Here is a 13649-nt window from a genome sequence, read left to right on the forward strand (position 1 = left end):
AGTCTTCCTTTTTGTCTCCAGCTGCATAAACCTTGCAAACGCAGTGCAAACAAAGCCACTTCAGGGGGGGAAAAAACAAAACCTCTTCCCTCTTTGTTCCTGCCTACCTATTTTTTTAAAAAACAAATGCTTTCCAGTACAGCTGGGTTTGCCAGATCCATTGCAGGTGGTTAGGGTGTTGTTCACTGCGTGACAGATGTTGTGCTAACAGGAGTTTGTTTTATGGCACTGTCTGGGTAAGTGAGATTTGGAGAAGATCCTCCTCTGGAGGTGGAGACAAAGCAGATGTGCAGGGTGGGAGGCAGGGTGGCTTTCTAGTTGGGGAACAATGGGTGCAGTTGTGCTCTCGTCCCCATAGAGGGCAAGGTGCGGGGGCTGGGCGCATGGCAACATGCAGCTTTAGAGCAGTGTTTCCCAATCTGTTGGCCGCGATCCAAAAGTGGGTCGCAAAGCCTCTGAAAGTGGGTCATGAGCCAGCTGGGGGGTGGGGGGTGGGCCAAACTTGCTTTATGTAAGAGCCACAAGAGATGAACGTGAGATGTTTGTGAGCTGCAAGACAGAACGGAGGGGAGGCAGGCAGGCAAATAGATGGGGGGAGGGAGGGAGAAGTAGAAAGAAATCAACTTTAACTTTAAATATATTCTCCATGCCACCGGCTAGTTTGGCTTGGAGGAGTGATTTAAAGAGAGAAATGCCTTCTCCAAGCTGGCCTATAGGGCTGTGGGGGCTTCGAGAACCACACAATACGTGTGAAAGAGCCACATGTGGCTCCCGAGCTGCAGTTTGGCCACCCTGGGCCAGCCCTTCCTCATGGCCGCCCCTGCCTTCCCCCCATTGCTCTCCTTCGTATCTGGAAACCAAGCTCTGACCCTAAGAATAGTATCTTCCATGTCTTACAGCACTGCATGTGCATGTTGATCAAGTAAAATGTGCCTTGGTGGTTACTAGAATGAATTTCTTAGGCTCTTAAGGGGGACTAGAGGGAGTCATGGAGAAGGAGAGGCTGAGCGAAGGCTGGGATATGTAACCTCCATGTTCAAAGGCTGTGCCATGTTTGGTGAGAGCCAGTTTGGTGTAGTGGTTAAGTGTGCGGACTCTTATCTGGGAGAACCGGGTTTGATTCCCCACTCCTCCACTTGCACCTGCTAGCATGGCCTTGGGTCAGCCATAGCTCTGGCAGAGGTTGTCCTTGAAAGGGCAGCTGCTGGGAGAGCCCTCTCCAGCCCCACCCTCCTCACAGGGTGTCTGTTGTGGGGGAGGAAGGGAAAGGAGATTGTGAGCCGCTCTGAGACTCTTCAGAGTGGAGGGCGGGATATAAAGCCAATATCATCATCATCATCATCATCATCATCATCATCATCATCATCATCTTCTTCTTCTTCTTCTTCTTCTTCTTCTTCTTCTTCTTCTTCTTCATGTCAGAGCACCACTTGCTTGGGGGTCATAAAGGGGGCAGCTGCGATGTTTGTTGGTTTGTGCAGTGTTTGTTGGTTTCTCAAAACGTTTGGTTGGCCACTGTAGAAAATGGAATGCTGAACTAGATGGGTGCCAAGGCCATAGTTTGCTCAGGGCACCAAATAACCTTGGGCCATCCTTGGATGTGTCACCATACCAAATGAATTTGGACTCGTGGGTTACCCTACCGAAAAGGTTTGGAACCACAGCTTTTAGAGCATTTCTGTAAAGGCCCATTTTGAAATCCAGCAGTCCAAGACGCTGTAGTCCAGGAATAGGTTCTGTGTATGGACTACAATGGCCATTCATTCATTCCATCCGGGGTGTTTTTACAGGACAGCCTGCATTTTCGTGTCTTGTATCTAAATGTTAATGGCTATCTATATATCTGGGTTGAAGTTGGACAGGCAGGGATGATTTTTGTGGAGCTGTGAGGCTAATGAAAGCCCAGGGTGGTGCCGTGATTGTCCAACTAAGAGACCAAGGTTTGAATTCCCACTCTGCCATGGAAGCTTGCTGGGTGATCTGAGGACGGTCACACACTCTCAGCCTAACCTACCTCGCAGGGTTATTATGAGCATAAAATGAAGGAGAGGAGAATGATGTAAAAACACTGGATTCATATCTGACTGTACCAGAGTCTGCCTGGTTACTCATGATGGCTGTGGTGGCTCGTCAGCGATTGGCTAGGACTAAAAGCATTTCATCCTTCCTTTGTCAAAGCTGCAAGAGCTCCCTCTGCTGGCTTGTCCACAACTAACACAATTCCCTCTGGGAGCAAAGGAGCTCTCTGATGATTAGATGAGTGATTCTTTTGCATCAGGAAATGTCCCAGCTACTGAAGGGCAGATCTTTACATTCATAAGCATTTGCAAATATCTGAAATCACAAACCAAATTCCAAATGTCCATGCCTACTGCCGTCAGAGTGACAATGAACTCCAGGAGCAAAGTTTGAGTCCAGTGGCACCTTTAAGACCAACAAAGTTTAATTCTAGGTAGAAGCTTAAGGGTGCCAGTGCACTCAACACTTTGTTATCTTGCTTCAGACCAACATGGCTACCCGCCTGAATGGACTCTAGGGACATTTCTTTAGAAGGCACTGATGTACACAGGTGACAGAATCATGTTGTGATTTTTTTCCCTGGGCTGTACCACCTCAGTCTTCCACCAGGGTCTCTGGTCTGAATGCTTTCCTGACAAGAGCTCTCTGCAGATCACAACTGGATCCCATTCTGGGTATGCATGAGTTGCTTTAAGATCTTTGCAAAGTCTGATGGGACTTCGGATCTGCCATATCCGTAAAAGTCCAAGGAGATTTGTGGTCAGGATCTCCTGTAATTTTGCATCAAAATCCACACTAGGATTGATGTAAGTCCAGGAGTATCACAGGCATATCTCTTTTTTTGTATTAGGAACTCCTTTGCATATTAGGCTACACCCCCTGATGTAGCCAATCCTCCGAGAGCTTATGGGGCTCTTAGCACAGGCCTACTGTAAGCTCCTGGGGGATTGGCTACATCGGGGGGGAGCGGTGTAGCCTAATATGCAAAGGAGTTCCTGCTGCAAAAAAAGCCCTGCTCACAGGCTGCTTTCCCAAAGTTCTCTCTTGCCGTCTCACCTCAGTGTGTACCCCCCTTACACATCTTAGCTACCGAAATCCCATTCTCAGCCCTGCTGCCAGTTAATCCTGCCCTGACCCTCCCACCAGCGATATGTAGCTTCCTGGCATTGAGGCTCTGGCCCATTTGCTGCTCGACATTATTTAGCCGGTGTGGTGTAGTGGTTACAAGTGTCGCACTTGGATCTAGGAGCCCCAGGTTCCAATCCCCGCTCTGCCATGGAAGCTTTCTGGGTGACCTAGGATCACACTGCAGAAATGTGTCGTGAAAGTCAGTGAGCTTAATAAAGAGGAGATATGCTGGATTCCCTGTTGCTGACGGCTCATGTTTTCTTGCAGGAGGCGAGCAACAGGTCCCACCGAGTGAATAAAGTTTTGTTTCTAGGAAATTTGAAAAAGCTGGTTTCCACGGGGACGTCCAGGTGGAATAACAGGCAAATTGCAGTATGGGACCAGGTGAGTCACACAAGCTTTTGCTATGCAGAAAGTTCCTCCCTTCTGGGGTACTGTCTTGCTGCCCAAAGATGGTGCTGTTTAACACTGGACAGTAGCTTATTTTCTCTCTGCCAAGAAGGATGAGACAAAGGGGCTTTTTTACATTCTTATTTTCCTTGTTTGTGTATTCCTGTTGCTTCGGGGGTGAGGGTGGTGTTTGTTCCTCATGTGTTTTGCTCCTTCTGGCGATCCATTAGACATTACAGAAAAGAGGGGGCTGCAACAAGGCAAAATGAAGGTAAAGAAGGCAAAGGATACAAAGGAAAGAACCTTTGAAATGATTGTATAACCTGTACGTCTTTTGCATGCAGTTCTGCCAGGAGGAATCTTCTTGATCTTCTTCGTGGTCTCTGTGCAGTCCCACACATGGGTCTTGCCGCAGGCAACGGATCCATACCTCGGAGCTCCAATAGCTCGCCTATAACGTCTTTTGGCGCGCTTTCCTCCCGCTCTGGGGAGCAGGCAGCGACCGCGCATGCCTGGAGCGGGGGGAGAGCGCCCATTCCACTCAGTTTCTTTCCTACCGCCGCCCGGACAACACCTTCCTCGCTGCGTTCCTCCTTAGCTCGTCCTTTACCTACATCTCTTCACCTTTTCCTCAACTGGTATCGTATTTTTCTCTTTTATATCTTCGCTTCGTCCCGGAAAATTTAAAAAAAAAAAAAAAAACCCGTTTCTGCGCTATCTTTCCCCTTTTCTCCCTTCCCCCCCCTCCCTTGTCCGGAGCGCATGGAAGGGAAGGTTACTTTCAAAAAGTGCACGCGCTGTGGGACCAAAATCCCTACTACAGACGGCCACAGCCACTGCCTTTTCTGCTTGGGCGAATCTCACCGAGTTGATTCCTGCCCTCATTGTGCGAATTTCGGAAAGCAGGCCCGGAAAAACCGTGCGGCAAGGCTCCGGAGTTTCCTGATTGAATTGTCCTTAAGGGCTATGCCCGCATCGGACTCGCCGCCTCCCCAACAGCAAGCGGGAGATTCGGCGTCTACGGACGTGGACGTGTCTCTCTCCAAACAGAGGCACAAGTCCGATAAAAAGTCTTCGAAGCACGCCGAGACCGGCCATAAGGCTTCGAAAAAATCGCGCCATCTCGAATCTACGGATCCGGCGCACAAGAAATCTCGTCCTTCCGGATCGGCCGAGTCGGCTCCGAGGAAACTCCACTCGCACTCGGCTCCTAAGAAGCCTCAGGCTCCAACCTCGACTTCGACGTCTATGGATCCTGCGGCTCCAGCACGACCTGCCCTTCCGCCTGAGTTGTCGGTTCCGTCGGACGTCATCACAGACATGCCCCAACTGACGCCTCACACTTCCACAGCAGTGGAGGTCATTCCAGTCCACTCTCGTTCGCCTTCAGTGCACAGCGTGGTCCCGACCGACTTTCTCGAACCCGATCTCACAGCCGAGTCTACGCAGACCTACCTTAAACCTCCGCTTCGAATCGGATCCTTCCGAGACATCGGGATTTCTCCCCTGTATAAGGACTTCCGAGACATCGGGATTTCTCCCCTGTACAAGGACTCAGCCGCTCAGGCCTCAAACAAGGATCACTCTCGCTCACCCCCTCGTCGAGCCCGATCCCGGTCCCCGCTCATCAAGGGCCGCTCCAGATCACCACGTCGGCGCCGAGACTCCGATTCCTCGGATTACTACCGCGACTACTATGCCACTCCAAGATATGACCGTTACTACTCTCGTACTCATCGCCCTTCTCGGTCTCCATCTCTGGAAGGTTCAGGTTATTCCCCTTACCGTTACGAGGACTCTCCTGCACCCCGTGATCGACTCCGTGACTTCTCCAGACGCCTCCGCGATTCTCCACGGTCTCGAGGTTTCGACCGCGACTTTTCTTCTCCTCGACCCCGTGATTACTCTCGAGATCGGATCCGAGAGTCACGCCGTGGCTTCGACCGTGACCTCTCTTCTCGATCCCGCGATCAAGATCGGACCCGAGAACATGACCATCCTCGGGATCGGATCCGAGAGCTTGACTACTCTCGCTATTCTCCTCGACTCCGTGATAGGCTTCGCGAATGCGCTCGTCTCTCCGAGCTTCAGCGATCCCGGGACCACCACCAGCCAGAGGACGCTAGACCGCGCACTCCATCAGCCTCGGCCTCGACTGCCCCGCCGGTCTCCACCCCCACAGACCAACCCGCTCAGACGGTTGAACCGAAGACCGTTCCTTCGGACCCGATCCGGCCTTCACATCCTCCTTCCGGTGACGATTCCCACTCCGATCATGAATCGTCAGCATCGTCTGACTCCGAGGACCGCCCTGACTCGGTAGCCTCGGACTCGGTGCCACAACCTCGACTTTCTCCGTCAGATGCGTCCAAGGCCTATCTCCATCTAATAACCACCATGGCCGAAGCCCTCAACATTACTCTTCCGTCGGACTCACCTAAAGTCTCGGATGTTGTACACGACCTCGTGCAAACGGACTTCCCACCTGGCTCTTTGCTCCCTATGCTTCCGGTGCACCTCGAGGGCCTCCGTGAAACCTGGGACAAGCCTGCCTCGGTCCCACCAACCGCAAAACGCTTTGACTCTCTTTATAGAGTTCACGCTCCTGAAGCCAAGTTTCTTGCCTCTCATCCGGCACCCAACTCGATTATCGTACATTCGGCAACTAAGGCCAAGCCGTCCAGACATCCGACACCTCCTGACCGCGAAGGCAGAAAATTGGACACCCTGGCAAGAAAGATGTTCAACCTTGCCTCTACAAATTCTAAACTAAACAATTACTTAGCCTATTTCTCGGCTTACGTCTTCAACTTGGCCAACCAATTTACACCTCTTATTCCTGCACTTCCTGAACCCTCCCAAAGAACGGCCTCTGCCTTGGTATCAGAACTCTCTAGAGTGTCCAAGCAGCAGATTAACACCATACGCCATGCTGTCTCCTGCTCTTCTAGAGTCTTTGCGTCATCTGTTGCCTTACGTCGCCACGCCTGGCTGAGGTCCACAAATTTACAACCAGACATTAAACAAAAGATCGAGGACCTTCCCTTTGATGGCCTCGGCCTTTTTCATGCTTCCACTGACGAGGTCCTCGCCTCGGTGGATGACGGCCGTAAGCGCGCTAAGCGCTTGGGAGTTTCCCAACCGTTCTCCCAGCAGTCCAACCGTGCAAAGCCCTGGAGACCATCTTTTCAAAGGCGCCAAAGGTCACCTAAGCGTCCTGATTTCTGGAAGAGGAAGACTGGCCAGCAGAAATCTCAGTTTCAACAGAGGCCGCGGTCACAACAGCCTAAAAAGTCCTCCCTTCCTTCTAAACAGTCTCTTTGACTTTCCCGAACCATTCTTACAAACACGCCTGTCACCTTTCCTTCCCATTTGGAACTCGATAACAACCGATTCCTGGGTGCTGACCATCGTGCGCCTAGGTTACGCAATCGAGTTCATTTCTCCACCTCGCTACCACTATTTCACAGCTACCCCTCCGTCTCCTCTCCTCCGTCAGGAGATTCTGGACTTGCTCAACAAGGAAGCCATCGAACCCGTTCCCCCCCTACATCGGGGGACAGGCTTCTACTCAAGATACTTCCTAGTTCCCAAGAGGGATGGAGGAAAGCGTCCCATTCTAGATCTAAGGAAGCTCAACAAGTACATCACATACAGGAAGTTCAGAATGATCTCCCTGCAGTCCATCTTGCCCCTTATTCCCAGGAATTACTGGATGGCTTCCCTAGACCTTCAGGACGCTTACTTCCATGTGACCATTCGACCTCAACATCGGAAGTATCTGCGATTTGCCATGGGCCCGGACCACTACCAATATGTGTCCCTACCTTTCGGCCTTTCCACTGCGCCGCGCGTTTTCACCAAAGGCATGGCGGTTGTGGCAGCTGCACTTCGCACTCGGAACATCCCAGTCTTCCCATACATCGACGACTGGCTCCTGGTGGCCCCGACACTACAGCAATTGGAGCACAATCTCGACACAGCTCTCACTCTTCTGCGCTCCCTGGGCCTTCGCGTAAATGCATCAAAATCGCACCTAACACCTACCCAGAACCTCAAGTTCATAGGCGCCCTTCTCTGCACCTCCCTGCATCGAGCTTTCCTTCCCGAGGACCGGGCACACACTATTATTGCCCTAGCCAAGTCAGTTCAACAACAGCCTCTCCAGTCTGCGTTCACCATCCAACGCCTGCTGGGCCTTATGGCCGCTACTACATCTGTCCTTCCTTTTGCAAGACTGCGAATGCGACACCTACAGACATGGTTTGTCCGAGCTTACCACCCTCAAACTCAATCTCAAGCTGTTCTGCTCACTATTCCGCACAGAGTGCTTCTATCTCTCACGTGGTGGACTGCACCCAACAATCTCCTCGAGGGCAAGCCGTTTCTACCGCCTTCCCCGACGGCCTCGATAACAACAGATGCCTCCAAGGGGGGATGGGGAGCCCACCTAGAGGACAAAACTGTCAGAGGACTTTGGACGACCGCCGAGAGCCGTATGCATATAAACTGCTTAGAACTGATCGCGGTGCACAGAGCTCTTCAATCATTTCTTCCACTAATAAGGGGCCAACATGTCCAGATCTCAACGGACAATATGGCAACTGTTTATTACATAAACAAACAAGGGGGAACCAGATCCCTCCGTCTCTGCCGTATAGCCGTGCTGCTCTGGGAATGGTGTGTCAAGCACAACATATTCATGACTGCCATTCATCTTCCCGGGGTGGAGAATATTCTGGCCGACTCCCTCAGCAGGATTCGCATAGACGACCACGAATGGTCCATCAATCCGATCTACCTTCGGCGCATCTTCCGTTGCTTCGGAACACCCAAGGTGGACGCCTTTGCATCCAGGAACAATGCCAAGTGTCCTCAGTTTTATTGCAGGAGGGGCAACGACGCATTTCTGCACAATTGGACAGGTCCCCTTCACTACTTCTTTCCACCGACCCCTCTTCTGACACGTGTGTTGGTGAAGATAGCTCGGGATGGCACAGATTGCATCCTCATTGCACCATGGTGGCCTCGGCAACCGTGGTTCACGCGGCTGCTCCAACTGTCACGCCACACTTACTACCGACTTCCTCCTGCGGGCGACCTCCTTTCTCAAGCCAACGGTCAGATTCTCCATCACAACCCTCGAGTCCTGGCCCTGGCTGCATGGAGAATACATCCACCTACCTCTCAACAGAGGTAGCAAATGTCATCCTCAACGCAAGAAAGCCCTCCACGAGACTTTCTTATCAGCGTAAATGGAAGCGCTTCTGTTCCTTTGCGACATCTTCCCATCTGCAGCCGGAATCGGCACCACTTAACCTAATCCTGGACTACCTGCTTTCTCTACAGAAATCGGGGCTCTGTTATTCCTCCTTGAAGGTTCACCTTTCTGCAGTTTCTGCTTTCCACAATCCGATTGATGGCAAGACTGTGTTCTCCCATCCTTTATCAAAGTCCTTTCTTAAAGGCATGTTGCACCTCAACCCACCTGTTAAGCCCTTTGTTCCGACTTGGAGTTTATCGTTAGTCCTTTCCTGCCTGATGAAAACCCCTTTTGAGCCTATGGCTACCATAGACCTCAACCTTCTTTCCTGGAAGACAGCATTGCTCGTAGCCCTTACCTCGGGCAAACGGGCAAGTGACTTATGCGCCTTCCGCCACGATCCTCCCTACACCATTTTCCACAAGGACAAAGTTGTTTTGCGACCGGACCCTGCGTTCCTGCCGAAGGTTGTCTCCCAGTTCCACCTATCTACCTCAACTTCTCTACCAACCTTTTTCTCCAACCCATCCGACCAGGGTCAACGAGCCCTGCATTCCTTGGACGTTAGAAGGGCTTTATCCTTCTACCTTGACCGTACACAACCTTTCCGTAAGGACCCTAACCTGTTTGTGGCCTATGGAAACCCTCACAAGGGTCTTAAAATTTCTACCCAACGTCTGTCGAAGTGGGTAGTCAGTGCCATCAGGTTGTGTTACGAACTGGCTAAACAGCCTTTGCCCGAAGGCCTTAAGGCCCACTCTACTAGAGCGGTCTCGACGTCTTCGGCCTTTCTACAAGGCGTTTCTCTAGAGGACATTTGTGCGGCTGCATCCTGGTCCTCTCCATCCACGTTCGTCTCCCATTATGCGCTGGACGTTCGTGCGAGACGTGACGCCTCCTTCGGTCAAGCGGTCCTCAGATCCATCTTCCACTGAAGCCAGGGGTGAGTGCATTCGCTTCCATCTTTTCGCTGCATACCATGTCACATGATGGTTGATTGCGTGATTACATATGATCTGATTGCTTCCTGTGACTAACTTTCTTCTTTACCAGCACCCTCCTCCAGGTCATCTAGCTGGCTAGTCACCCATGTGTGGGACTGCACAGAGACCACGAAGAAGATAAACAGGTTGCTTACCTGTAACTGATGATCTTCGAGTGGTCATCTGTGCAGTCACACACGCCCACCCAGCCTTCCCCGCTGCTGGCCTCTTGTAATTGTTCCTTAACCTTGTATAGTGTCAGTGCCGGCGGCGGCTGGAAGAAACTGAGTGGAATGGGCGCTCTCCCCCCGCTCCAGGCATGCGCGGTCGCTGCCTGCTCCCCAGAGCGGGAGGAAAGCGCGCCAAAAGACGTTATAGGCGAGCTATTGGAGCTCCGAGGTATGGATCCGTTGCCTGCGGCAAGACCCATGTGTGTGACTGCACAGATGACCACTCGAAGATCATCAGTTACAGGTAAGCAACCTGTTTATTCTTTTTAGAACTGCTCCTGGTTGTACACTACAACAGAGTCTGCTTTCATTTGCATCATTTGTCTTCTCATTTTCGATTCAATATTACACCATGTGAAGTTTGGCATATCTTCCTTTTTATGTCTACTATAAAGAGTGTAATATCAAATTGGCCACCAGAGGGAGCAAAACACTTGTGGAACAGACACCACCACTCCACACACACACCCCCCCCCCCCCGCCCCCAGCAACAGGAACACACAAACCAGGAAAGGGAGAATATGGGAAAGCTCCGTATCTCATGGAGATGGCAGGAACATTAGCTTTTTGTGCTCCCAAGTTGCCATGCCTCATGTATTTCAAGCCCTGAGAGGCACTGTAAGCCACTTTTAAAAGAATATAAATCAGGAAGACATTTAAATGTGCAAATCTACTGTGTGCCGTATCAAGCCATGGAATAGCAGAAGGGTTTGATTTTTTTTTTTAAATGGGATTGTTTGGTGGTCTGCAGAGTGGGGCTGCCTCCTCAGGCCCGTAGTTAAAGTCACGGGGGGATGGGCCATGGGGGTGAGAGCAAGAAGCTGGAGAGGCTGGGGGCCACCTGGATGTAAGCTCCAATTCCCCTTCTACCTTTCCTGGAGCTCAGCCTGCAGTGATCAGCTTCCAATTCCGAAGTTCAAAAGAAGGCTAGTTTGTATTTCTGAGCTCCCTCCCCATTTCCCTGCTCTCCTGCGCCCTTGCCCAACTGGGAGCTGCAGGGAATGCACACGGCTTGTACAGGCTGGCTGGGGGAGGCATGTCCTGTGGAGGTCAGCTGGTGAGAACCTCTATCTCAGAGCAAGGCACAGGGTGAGGAAGTGAGGGGAGGCTGCTTGAGCCCTGCACGGAGCATGCTGTGGTCATAGTCGGAGGCACAGGAGACAGTCCAACCAATCACAGTGGCTTAATTCAGGTGCTAGTTTGGCTGCCCTTGCATAGGGTGAGAGCCAGTTTGGTGTAGTGGTTAAGTGGGCGGACTCTTATCTGAGAGAACTGGGTTTGATTCCCCACTCCTCCACTTGCACCTGCTGGAATGGTCTTGGGTCAGCCATAGCTCTCTCAGAAGTTGTCCTTGAAAGGGCAGTTTCTGGGAGAGCTCTCTCAGCCCCTCCTACCTCACAGGGTGTCTGTTGTGGGGGGGAGAAGATATAGGAGATTGTAAACCCCTCTGAGACTCTGATTCAGAGAGAAGGGTGGGGTATTAATCTGCAGTCTTCTTCTTTCTGTCTTCCTCTCCAAGCCCTGAGGTCCAGTTTGGCCAGGGATGCTGGAGGATTTTTGCCATCTTCTGGGCACAGAGCAGGGGTCACTGGGGGTCTGAGGTATTTGTGAATTCCCTGCACTGTGCAGGGGGTTAGACTAGATAACCCTGGAAGTCCCTTCCAGCTCTATGATTCTATGAAATTGTTGCCTTTTGAACCTCCCTCGAGCAGTACATTATGTGCATTTCTTCACAAGCTTTCAGAGAGGTGACTTAGTTGGGGTATTGATGTGACAAATGGGTCTAGTTCTCACTGCCAGGGGGTAGAACCTGTTATGCAGGCAGAATTTTGTCAGATTGCAAGCAGAAAACCTGGTGGTGCCTCACAGGACTGAATGCTATTTCTCTTTACCCACTCACTTGCACATAGAAATCTAGCATCTCAGGGAGAAAGCTAGAGGTAGAACTTGCTAGTTTTCTATGTGCAGGGATGTTCATAGGGTGGAAGATTCAACCACATAGGCTTCCATTTCCAGTCTGCCTCACTGAGAACTCAGCCTCATCTGCCCACAGGTAACCCCCAAATCCTTCTTGAGGTGCATCTTCATAACCAGTTACCCCCCCAGCCTTCTCATTGTAGAAGTATCTCATAATCTTACTGCAGCTATTTTACATCTCCTCCTCTTCAGGGTGACCTTTCTGTGCCTTTAGTAGAAGAGGACATTGATGGTTCCTCGGGTCTCTTGTTTCCTTTCTATGATGCTGACACACGCATGCTGTATGTATTGGGCAAGGTGAGTTCTTCTCCCTGGCATGAAGTCAGAATAAGTGCTGTGACCATCTTCCAGGGATTCCTTACCCACCCACTCCCCAGACCCTTTGATGAACGTGCTGGAAATGCCCCTGGGTAATCACAACATGTGAAACCCTCCCGTTGTCCCATAGAGGCCCAAATGCATTTTGCCATCTCTGTCTTCGTCAGTGGTCTACCGAATACACAGAATGTTCAAAAAACCAACCTTCTCTTGTTCAGTGATTCATGTTATGATTGTATGTTACGATTACTTTGGAGAGGCTTTCTGTGCCCCAGAGCCCCATGGCGCAGAGTGGTAGAGCTGCAGTACTGCAGTCCTAAGCTCTGTTCACAACCTGAGTTGGAAGCTGGGTTTTCAGGTAGCCGGCTTGAGGTTGACTCAGACTTCCATCCTTCCGAGGTCGGTAAAGGGAGTACCCAGCTTGCTGGGGGGGGGGGGGATGTATATGACTGGGGAAGGCAGTGGCAAACCACCCCGTAAAAAGTCTGCCGTGAAAACGTTGGGAAAGCAACGTCACCTCAGAGTTGGAAACGACTGGTGCTTGCACAGAGGACCTTTCCTTTCCTTTCCTTTCCTTTCCTTTCCTTTCCTTTCCTTTCCTTTCCTTTCCTTTCCTTTCCTTTCCTTTCCTTTCCGTACCCACTGAGGCCCCTGTTCTCCCCAGACTCTTGCCAAATCTCCAGGAGTTTCCAAAGCTGGATCTAGCAGCCCTATCCCCCTGTCCTCCCGCCCTCCAGTAGCAGGGAAGACCTGGCAACCTTACCAAGGGTTGAAGAAACAAGGAAGCTGTCATGACTCAGGGGGGTGTTACCAAATGCTGCCACCACTCTGGGTTAAGGGTCCCCCTTGAGAAGGCCTGGACTACCCTCCTAAGCCCTTCAGGCCTCCTTTAGCTTAGGCCAAATAACAGGTGGGAGGACCAGGCAGAGTGAACAACAACACAAAAGGTTTATTTAACAGATCAGTTCAGTGCAATATAAACAAACAAGGTGCATTGAGCAGTAAAAGGGGTGAAGGGGAAATTTAAAAATTCCTTAATGCGTCTGGACTTACTGTCCCTAGACTGTCCCAGTCAGACCTGGGCCTACTCACCCTTCCTCTCAGGGTGAGGGTCTCCCACCTGCAGTAGCCCTTCCTCCCTCGGCTCTGCCTCCTAGGAAAAAAACCAAGGCTTCCCCCCTCCCAGGCCTTTTATTCAAGCCCTCCTCTTCCTCTGATTGGCTCAAAATGGTGCCAAAACCTTACAGGGCTTCTGGGAGTTGTAGGCCCTTCCCAGTACTACCACTCAGGCTTTCCTGGGCCCACAAGCCTCTAAGGCACAGCTCAGATCATGACAGAAGC

At 51.3% G+C, this 13649-nt stretch overlaps 1 protein-coding gene across 1 annotated transcript in view; it reads left to right on the plus strand.

Moving 5' to 3' along the window:
* Positions 1–13649, plus strand: part of CORO2A (coronin 2A) — a 100250-nt gene that overhangs the window by 75390 nt on the left and 11211 nt on the right. Inside the window, exons 6-7 of the mRNA XM_060236982.1 lie at positions 3415–3531; positions 12183–12287. Of these exons, the coding sequence (XP_060092965.1) occupies positions 3415–3531; positions 12183–12287 (222 nt within the window). The remainder of the gene's footprint in view (positions 1–3414; positions 3532–12182; positions 12288–13649) is intronic.

This window comes from Heteronotia binoei, chromosome 4 (assembly GCF_032191835.1).
Source record: "Heteronotia binoei isolate CCM8104 ecotype False Entrance Well chromosome 4, APGP_CSIRO_Hbin_v1, whole genome shotgun sequence".
In the NCBI taxonomy this organism is placed as follows: Eukaryota; Metazoa; Chordata; class Lepidosauria; order Squamata; family Gekkonidae; genus Heteronotia; species Heteronotia binoei.